Here is an 11,429-nt window from a genome sequence, read left to right as displayed (position 1 = left end):
AAAAATACTAATATATAATAATAATAATATTAAGAATAAGAATAATAATAAATTTGTTATATTTCTACGCTGGGCTCTTTTTCGAGGCAGAAACGTTGATCGATATGAAAATCCCTGTTAACTGGTGAGCACATAATCGCCGCATTGTAATATTATTAACATTATTACGTTATTATGAAATTGTTGAAATAAATGAAATGAAAATAAACGTCTTCCATTTCCTTCTTCTTCACTTTCATTGGCCGACCATGCTCGTCCGGTTGCATAAGACTGTTAGATTATAATTTTATTTCACAAAAGTAGAATATTTATTTAATTTACAGTTGACTTTGTTATTTAGTTGTGTAATTTTCTGTACACCTAACATACAGTATTCTTTAAATTTAATCAATACGTAAAACAGAAACATACAAATCGTAAAAAATAAGTATTTTTCATTTTTAAATAAACCCTCAAAGATGTTTTAAGATGGTAAATTTCATTCATAAATCACCTTTGTAAAATCAAACGAGATTTGTTAACTTTTACTTAAACGTCAAGAATTTTAAGTTTTACGTATTGACATTATATTTCGATGAACATAACACATGCATATGGTTTCATTTCGTAAATAAATGTAATGACATTTTTTCTTCTAGAATTAAAAACGTAGGAAACATTTTTCACAGAATATTTTTATTGATCAAGATCAAATTTACGATTAACATTCCAGCGTCTCTTTAGTAAAGGAATAATACAGTTAAAAAATCTTCAAGTAAATTTAGTAATAGGGTTTGCCTATCTTCGTCTAACGTGTTTATAAATAAACGAAGAAGCATTTTTATGAAATAAAGGATATTGATAATCTTCTATTCAAATACTTTTGTTGAAAAGATTTTTAACCAAGTACAATAAGAAATAACAGGAACACTATTGTGAGGAAGATTTACAACGCGAAATAACGGAAAACCTCGATTCGTTTAATATTCTTTATTTCCTTGTAAAAAGAACTACCTAACGATCTATCTTAATATTATATCTACCAATGAGAAATCAATGTTTTGCATGAACATATTCGCGGCGCTTCACATGCATACTAAAGTACAAATTTCCGTCCCAACAAACTTTTTTGACCCTTATTCCTTACATACAAAGTAAAGATAAATTAATGTACATTCGCTGACACGATCATCCTTTTCTCTAGTAGACAAGAGATTCAACTACGATTATAAAGGGTACGGTTGTATTGTACTATTTAAACATTTGCTGAGAGTACCTAAAAATTTTCAGATCTCATTTTCGAGAATTAACCTCCAATTTCAATCCTTTTGTAAAGAATTCAAGAAAATAAATTAAATTACATATTTACCTAGTGGAACAGATTTCGCAAAACTCAATAAACGTACGATAAACTAATTAATCTTCTGGCACCTTGAAGAGATAATGCAGCACAATTTATTATATGTATGTATGTATATATGTATAAATCTATTTCAAACAGTTCTTAATATTCTAACAATTTGTATTTACGAGTATCGTAATACTCTTTAATAAAATATAATAAATTCTGTTTTCCAACGTAAAAAAATTGTAATTCAGTTGTTTAAACGCATCAAACGTTGTTCCTTATCTTTTTTAAATTAGTAAATACTTAACGTTAACATTTGGTTTCAATTGTGCAGAATATATAAGATTTGTTTACTTTAATTGGAAGAAATAAGCAAAATTATTTACCGACCAGTGCTTTTCACGCTTTATCGACGACGCACGTTTGTCCAACGAATTTCAAAACATTCCATTGATTGTTGCAACGCTAGTAGAACATTCGATTTATTTTATGTCAACATTAACCTCAAACAATTACGTTTACATCTAACATAGAACGAGGGTTTAGAAGCTGTATATGAGAATCAATATGAGAATTCTTACATAAATTATTGCCAATTGTATGTGCGTAATTAAATACACTTATTTTGAATAAAAGAATATTAGGATTCCATTTATTATACGAAAATTGAAACTTCCCCAGTCAGACAGATGTATCGGCATTTAATTGATTGAAAATAAATATTTTAACAATGGAAATAAATTTTATCCAGTAAAAAATTCAATTTAACAAGCACATGCACTACATATTGAAACGATCGATTTTTAATTCCTATGAATATAAAGTAATATTAATGCCGAAAATCTAATGCTTTTTTATGGTGGCATTTATTACTATTATTTATAACAATTATAAATGTATGCGTTTATAATAATTATTACACTTTTTTTTTAAACTAATCAGATGTCGTTAAATTTGACATCAATGTCGAGAAGACGTTTAAAAAACGTAATAAACGTAAAAATTACTTGTATTAGTATCCTAGGGTTAATTGAAGATGTCAGTAACGAAGACGCGTTACTTTTGAATTTCAAAACTTACTGTAAACGTTTGCGTTTACTACAACTCGAATGAAAATGATCAAAACTTTACCGAGAACATTTCACAAATGTCGTATTAGATACATTCAAATCTCCATTAATAATGATTAATAACTGATATTATTTAATTACTTCAACGCATACTTCACTTCATTAAACAATAATAAATGTAGGTTATGTCACTTGGACAATGTGTTAGCGGTTTGTGTAAGGGAACATCTTATTACCAAGCATTGAAATCACCAGAACCGCGACACCGACGTTATGTTCACGATTTTCTTGCAGGAAAACAAACCTTGCTATTGCTCTTAATTTTTCACCGTACGATTACGAAAACTCATTGTATCTAAAATATATGAATTTCACTTTTTCCATTTTAAAAATTCTGTTAAGGACAAAATATTCACTCTTAGGAAACCAGTTCCACAGCAGCGAATGGTGTCACTTAAATATTAACGAGTTCACAACGTTAAAGGACATAGTTCTCAGTATCGTTATAATCATGTTTCATTCGTATCGCATAAAGAACTGACACCTTCAATTGCACTTGAGCTCCAACGTGTTCGTAAAGTCGCCTCGTATTGATTCTCATACACAATCATCCTTCTCATTCTCGGGTGAACAACGCTATAAAATATATAGAAGTAAATGGTATAGAAATGAATAAGCATCATCTAGTTACTCCACTCTCGGGGGACTAAATTCTAGTTATTGTATCTTGTTCAAGGAAGACACGTGTCGCTCTATCAAGGAATTAATTCGTCATTCTAATCGTGGGCAGTGTTTTCATATACATACACACACACACGTCGTGTTGTCGTAGAAGCGACGAGGAGAACGAATCCCAAACGTTCGATGAGTTTCGTGAAAAACATGGCTTTCTTTTTTTTTTTTCAATATTTTTAACATACACGCCAAATCGATGTTCTTCGTTGTCGCTCTATCGACAGAATTTATCGTCGCGTTGACATTTACGATTAGACATTCGGTAAGGTCTAAATAACGGTTATTTGAACTTCCATTCGATTAGCAATTGATTCTCGAGTATAAAATTATCAAAACGACATGCAATTACTTTGGAATGATTCCTTCGAGCCGTCGACGTTAAATGAAAAAGGTTTACCGTTTAAAATTGCCACGCTTTCTTTGGACCATGATGGAGATTTCCCGTAAGAAGAAACGAAAAGCTTCTTTTATAATATATACAATAACATCACTCGTAACAACGGGCTGATTCGCGAGGCACAACTGTAGGCAATATGTACGTGAAACTCAACGATCTTTAACGAGCAACCATAAACATTCTTTGCAAGTGGAGCAAACGTTCTAGTAGAGAAAACATGACCGTTTAACAATCTTCTGCACAATATACATGTAGTGTGACTATGATATCTTCGTATATTGATGTACGATACAATTTATTTATCTTGTTATCATTTCATTTATAACGATTTCTTAATCGCGGGGCCGTGACATTGTACTTCTAATGTGCGCTTTTCGTATTAGCAAATGTTGTACGAAATTTTGTTCAATTGTTCTTCGTTTGGGAAACATAAAGAAGCGGCACAGTCGAAACGTGGGTCGAAAAAATTGAGCAGGTTCGAACATTCCGTGAGGAGACAATTGAAGAATTTATGAAGGATATTATTACACACCAATAAAGTTAAGAAATAAATTGAAGGATAAAAATGTCAGTTATGAAATTAAAATAGTTTTTGAACATTAAAAGTAAATATCGTTTGTAATTTGTCATGGAATGAATGGACTGTTCTACATTTTCATTTCTTTGATAAGTCAGTATTTAAAAAAAACGAAATAGTTTTGGAGGTAAAGTAAATTATTTTGTACGTAATACGTTGCAAAGACAATTTTTCGTAACATTTATCTGAAAATTTAAAACACTGCATCGTTCAAGAAGTTACACCAACGAAATTTCTACATTTACTTAATAAAATAAATTACTTCAACGAATCTCTAAGAGACCAGTGTAATGTTTTGCTATCCATCACATGTGGGAATGATTGCTCAACTAAGTATTTCACATTTTTTTTCCATAATTTCGGTATTTCAATAATTCTGAAAATAAAGAGAGACCATGAAAAATGGCCTCCGAAAATAATACCTATATCGTAATTTACATCGTATTGTCTGGTCAATCAAGTTGTAAAGCAGTAGATGTTACATAAGTAAGCTGAAAGCAAAAGAATGTCAGCAGAAGAAACGCCGCTCGAATTAAGAGAACATTCATTCAAACTGTTAGCCACGGTGGTCATTAATACGGTCCACCGCGTGATTTCTTGCACATGAAAGTTGGGGGGTCAATCTCGATCGACCAGACAATACAACATTCGATTATTGTCCTTAAAATAAAACTGTCTAGCCAGTCATTTTTACCGAAATCGATCCTGATAAAATCGCAAAGCCGCCGAAAAATTGAAATACATCTGCCAGTCGGTGAATGGATTCGTCACGGCCCCCCGGGCATTGTATCGGGACGTGTTTATTCAACCACGGGCCCCGCTAGATTATAATAATGGCAACGGTATTTCGCACGATTAATATCAAAATTATTTGATATCTACGCTCTATGTGTATCCGTTTCCTGATATCAACCAAGTTACTCATCTATGACGCGCGACCAATGGACATTAATTCCACGATGGATACCTAAGTGGTTTATTTATTTCGTTTTTTTTTTTTTCTTTCTTTCATTTGCGTTTCAAGCCGCACCCATTTCAGCGTGTGCTTGGGACAAAGGTTTCGAAGGAAGACAATCAATCGCGGAGGCAGCTGTAAACGACGCTGTGAAAGGTGTTTAATTTTGGGAAAACTTGGATCTTAACGGAAGAGAAACGGAATTCAAATGGATCCGGTACGTTGGCGATACTCTAACGCTTAGTTTAATTAATTTAAGTGGTACGTTCCTATGCAACGAGTGCCATTGAGCTTTGTTTCCTGACGAATTCATAAAATTGCGATCCTTTGACGCTGATAGTCGTTCACGAGTATAAAACGAAGAAACGATCGATTGTTACAAATGATCGATGAGAAATGCTGAGCGTTTGTGTTCCGACTTTCATGACGTGATCGGCTCATGAAAGGAGTGTTATGCGTGTGTTAGACGGAAGAATAGTATAGTGAATCGAATTTTAAGAATAAAAATAACGTAAATTATCGATTCGGTATCTCAGGTTTCTTACATTTTTCGATAATTTAAAATAAGATTTCGATTATTCGACCACACGGTTGAATATTAAATCGCAAAAGTATTTGATTCAAGTCAGGATTAACTTGTGTCTAAATATAAGAATGATATTCGATAAATTATGATAACGTTACTTAAATCGGAAGAAAATTATTGCGAGGATGGCACGCCATTTGTAATTTGCTAAATTTCGTGGATATTACTTTCCACGATAGATCTCTATAATACGGTCCTGGTCCACGTACTCGAATATATGCGGCGCGTCCATTAGGATCCCGATGGTACCCGCTGTTGTTACGATGAAAAAAATGTAAAGCTGTAACCGATCGATCACCATCGCTACGTACTTCCAATCTTCCCTTGTCTGCAAAAACAAAGCAAACTTGTTTAATATTCCTCTTGAAACTAAAGAAACGTCTCAAGAAATAGACAAACGAAAAGGATAAAAACATTGTAATAAAATATATAAATTTTATGGACATGATGGATATGGCGATGTGACTATAATAAGGTCGACAAATCATGGCTAAAGGAGGAGAATACTGAGCTTCCGATTGATTGTATCTCACCTGTATGTACAAATCTTCGTTCCTCAAGTGTTCAGCAATAAACTCGACAGCCTCGGTAGCTTTGCTAGCTTCCGGACTGAGTAGCACCGAATCCGAGCTTTCAGATCCTCTTCTATCAGTCAGTCCCTCTCCGCCAGCAGCGCTCGAACCGCTGGTGGTATGATGAACCTTCCTGTTGATTTTACAATTAGGATGATGTAAATCGGACAGTTCCATCACCTCCATCTTCGACTTGGCCAAAGAGGCTGGTAGATGTTTCGGAAGCTCTGTCGGGCTGCCAGAGTAAGTTGACGTCGGTAAGGTCACGTTCGGGATCTCCATCATCCATCGGAGTCTGGTCTTCTTGGGTCTCCTCATCAGCAGTATGGTTGGCAGGTACTTGAGGAAGATTTTTCTGATCAACTGTGGCATCCTGTGCGTCCTGGGTCCACGGAAGTTCCAGTTGATGATGATAACGGTTACCAGAATACTGACGGTATTCATAATGAAGGTGAACAGAAGGTACTTGGCGATCAATGGGAGCACGAGGGACGTCGGTGGCAGGATCTTGCTGACCAGCAACAGAAACACGACCAACGAGAGGAGAATGCTAATGCCCAGTGTCACTTTTTCGCCAGCTTCGGCGGGCAGATAGAAGACCAATACGCAAAGGAAGGAGATCAGAACTGTTGGTAGGATCAAGTTCACCGTGTAGAATAGAGTTTTGCGTCTGATTATGATATAAAAGGTGATGTCTGTTTCCGTTGGAAAGTCACCCTGGTAGGTATTTAAATACGCAGGGACGTTGATTATGTCCCATGTACCGCTTTTCCAATAATCGGACAGGTCCACGAAGTTCTTGTTGTTGTACAGAGCCAGAGACACTTGGTCACCGTTGAAGGTCCAAGATCCAAATTTCATGATGCAGGTCTGTTGATCGAAGGGAAAGTACGTGACGTCGATGGTACAGGAACTCTGATAGATCGCTGGAGGCACCCAAAGGACGTCGCCGTTTGGATAAATCAGGACGTTGCTTTTGTAACGTACTTCGTAGTTACCGTCGGCGCTGAAAATGGGTCAAGGTGTTAAATTATTTGGGTCATGTTTTACGTAGAAGATTCGGTGCAGAGGTGAGTCAATTAAATTTACAGGTGACCTTTATAGTTGAGAGTCTCTGAGTGCACGGAAATATGTTGACATAGTAATTTTATGATCAAAAAGAGGTCGGAGGTACGGAATATTAGAAACTAGTATAATTAATGTGTTTTTTTTTACTGCGAGAACGTTATAATTCATAATTTGTATAGTTTAGTTATACAGGAATTTATAATCTTTATAAATTTCGGTGTAAACGTAAGAATACAATAATGTAATAGTAATGTTAAATCTGAAAATGATCAAAATTAATAATATTAATAATAATAATTAATAATAAACATAAACTACAAAAATTTCTGTTATCAGTGTACCCTGTATAATCTTATTAGATATTTAGATAAATGTAGTTGTAACATAACATCGTACTAAGGTATGTCATTCTAGTGAAATTATCATTACCACTTCTGGAAATTTTCAATTATTGAAATCTATGTCTATTAAAAAATTTTCGAAAACTACCACAAATACTATAAATGTAAGAATCATAGATTTTAAATAATTTTATACGTACTTATTAAATAATACAATATCTGGTTTCCAAACTTTGTCGGGTGGCAATCTGAGAACCCCAATTCCGCCATAATCCGCTTCGTCCCATTGCAACTGGTAATCCGTCCAGATAAATCTTAACCACACGTTCGATTTCATGATCTGATTTTTCTCATTCTAGAAAACCATTGTTATTACTATGTAACATTAATATTAATTTGCTTATATGCGTAGATCTTGTTAATTAATTTACAATAACATTTTCGCCTGGTTTTATTTATATAAGTTTATGTTTGGAAATAATAATTATTTAATTACCTTTGCAATAAGCATGTAGGAGAATGTATGTTTTCATTCTCGTTATTGAATTCTAACTTGGATTAAACGAACTATAGTCGAGAATAACTCAAATTGTTAATATGAATAATTCTGAATAACAAATATGGTAGAGAATGTTGATGACCTAACTTGAAACACTAGTTCTCGAACGTTAAACATGATAAGACGAACTAACAAGTAGATTTGAGTTAAGAATTGTCATTATTATATTAAATAGGTCGTTTCGGAATTTTTTAGGAAATGAAAATATTACAATGATTTTCTCATTCTTACCAGATTTTTCTCATTTATATTCGATTAAATCGTAGATCAATTGTGACGAAAGTAAATACATCGAACAGAATAGCATGCAAAAGAATACAAAATTTTTCTCATTTACATCTATTCCAAATGCGCGTAAAAAATTGTACGAGTCTCTCTGTATTGCTACAAGAGTAAACTATCGCAAAATATGCAAATAATTCAAACAATTAATACCTCTATCCGGTAATAAATAATAATTTAGGAAAACATTTTAAAAATCTAGGCGTGAAATGATTACGTTCAGTGACAAAGCATTTCGGAGGAAAACCAGAATAATGATCGAAAAACCTCACCACGTTGATCAGCTGCACGAAAGCCAGGCCAAAGTTTACGTGCACTTTCTCCGTCATATTCTGAACAGGTCTAATGAGTTTGTTGTATCCCCTAAACAGATCACGGACCAACCTCTCCTCATCTTCAGAGCAGAGACCTGAGAAGCGATGATGATTAATACAACACCGAGATTACACTACCGATCGGAGAAATTTATCACCAATTGTGTGAACGACACGATGATTTCTTACCGATGCAAAATACCGCGGAGATCAGAAGGAAACGCGCGAGCCGCAAACAAAAATGCATTTTGGGCAGGTTTCAGGTGTCCCACCCGCAGACACCCTTACTCCACGGCCACCGCCGCAGATCAATATGAGTACGCAGACGCTGGCCAATAAGTGCATTTCCTTTCTTGCCGCCCGATCCGCCGGCACACACCCTGCTCCATTCTCTTGGAATTAATTAATAACCTTCTTCGAAGTTTTACTATGAACTTGATGTCTCTTCTCTTATTCTGTTCCCGTATTCGTCACTTTCCGTGAAAAATTCACGTTTCACTTGATAGAGGGACAATTTACACTTTGATACGTGCGACTAGGGTGCCTTTTGGGGTTCAGAGTTTAGGGGTTGACTGGGATGGGTTCCTCGTGGGGGAGGAACACAGACGCGCATCCCAGATGATGTCTAAGGGACTCCATGATCTGCTTTATCGAGGGATTCTGGACAAGTTCGGGCACAGACGAGATACAAGAATAGACCTAACATGCAATGTAATTTTCTGTCCCATGATTCGAGGGCGTCAGAAGCCCCCTTACCATTTTAGTGTCAATACCCGACGTTACCGATATATATTTCATTCATATTGCGTGTATCTATATGATTTGACGGGAATAAAAATATCCGATGATTCAGTTTAAGGTTAAAGGATAAATATGATAGTGAAGAAACATGAAGCGGAAACGTACATATTTTTTCACTTAACTCCAAGACAATTTATCCTAAATGCATCGTTAATGGACATTTTATTAATGTTACATTTTACATGTTCTTGTTTTATTTGTTTTTATATCTTGCCTTACATTTATATATTTGTAGCAGATAAATTCAGAATAGATGTAGTTTCATAAATAGTTTATTAAATATACATGTGGGAAAATATATACACCGCATTCATTAACAATTACATATTTATAATTTATATGGGAGTGTGAATAGTTTTACTGCCTATTGTAAGAATTTTAATACGTATGACAATTATGAATTTACTTACGCGTTATTTACTTACAAAAATTTTATTTATTGCGAGTAATTAAATAATGAACGTAGGTTAATATTCAGCTACGTGTTTCTCAAATTAAGTGAGAAATACAGAAGTTTTATTTTCTTGAATATTAGTGTCAAAGAATGCAGCAACTGGTCAGATTAGTTTCGTAAATAAATCGAAACCCTGTATCGGCACATTGTTTTTTATGCTATCAAATATCACACGGAATCTTTTAGGAAGTAGTAAAATCTTTTACACAAATTCAATGAAATAGTTTCAGGTACCCAGTTTAGAACTATGAAATTAGAATGTTCAAGAAGACGTAAAGAAGTTTCATATTTGCAATTATTTTGTGAAATGAATAATAAATAACGGTCTTAGGGATTTATACTGGAGAGCTAAATCTTTAAAAGGAACACGTCTTCTTAGACTCTCTGTCATTAAGTTTCAGTAAGTTCTTTTATAAACATAGAAATTCCAAATACATTGGATGTAATTTGTTGATGAAAAGTTCCAACAGTTTTGTAAATTAAGTTAAGAAAAATGGAAATTATGAGGTAACAGGTATCTCGCAGGAATGAAAATATTTAATATCAAATTGAACGCGAAAATGAGAATAGTGGAGCCATCTACGACAAAATGACTAAGCTAGTTACTAGTTAGTAAGAACTTCTTGCCACAAGATGCCACCACCATCTGTATTTCGCTGCAGTCAAGATAGTCATTCGAAAGTTACATTTGACCCAACTCCAGCTTAGCTAGCCAAATTTTTACAGTATTGCCAAGTCTAAGTTTTCTTTATTTCCTCAATGAACAAAATCTTTTATATATTAGTTAATGGGTAACATCTGTCAGATAAATTCCGTAAACTTTGGCGTCATAAAATTGGCGGGAAGTATGTAATGTAGATGGCGTTCACGGAAGCACGCTGGTTTAAAAACTTCGAGAAAAGTGCAGCAACAATACAGTGAGTCATCGTAGTGTACTGTTTTCCACTTAAAACGAATTGTAACAAAAAATTTTCGACAATACAACATGGTATGTACGTAGTTGAATTCCGTCATTAATTGTAGAGTAGTTGGAATGTGAGTTTTGAAATATTAGCTAATCAGATGCACAAAATATCGTTTTGAAACTGTTTATAACCAAAAGACTTCTTCGAAATCGTCTTTGTGCTTCTGTTTTTCCTTTTGATGCGGGTCATTGACTCTTAAGTTAATTTCGGGTACATGTCATACTGAAATATAGTACAGTATTAAATGTTCTATTTCGTTGCAATAAAAATTGGAGGTTGAAGGAGACCTAGCCTTACCTATCGATCGATCGTGATTTATCGAAAATAGTCGAAATGTCATTCGTCTCGAAGATAGTGAAATGATATTGCGTAGTAGTAAGTAGCTCGTTCGCTTAAAGTGTGGAATTCTTACGTGCTACCACAAAC

The 11,429-nt window shown here is 34.3% G+C and overlaps 1 protein-coding gene across 1 annotated transcript; it reads right to left on the bottom strand.

The window, feature by feature from the left end:
* Window positions 1–5,810: 5,810 nt before the first annotated feature.
* LOC107193967 (acetylcholine receptor subunit beta-like 1) lies at window positions 5,811–9,030 on the bottom strand. Its single transcript, XM_015583508.1, has 5 exons — window positions 8,973–9,030; window positions 8,742–8,878; window positions 7,829–7,983; window positions 6,181–7,225; window positions 5,811–5,975 (listed from the first exon to the last, which is right to left on the bottom strand). The coding sequence occupies exons 1-5, from the start codon at window positions 9,028–9,030 to the stop codon at window positions 5,811–5,813; spliced, it is 1,560 nt and encodes a 519-aa protein (XP_015438994.1).
* Window positions 9,031–11,429: the final 2,399 nt, after the last annotated feature.

Source organism: Dufourea novaeangliae, unplaced genomic scaffold (genome assembly GCF_001272555.1).
Source record: "Dufourea novaeangliae isolate 0120121106 unplaced genomic scaffold, ASM127255v1 scaffold21, whole genome shotgun sequence".
Classification (NCBI taxonomy): Eukaryota; Metazoa; Arthropoda; class Insecta; order Hymenoptera; family Halictidae; genus Dufourea; species Dufourea novaeangliae.
This window is presented reverse-complemented; position numbering and strand designations above follow the sequence as displayed.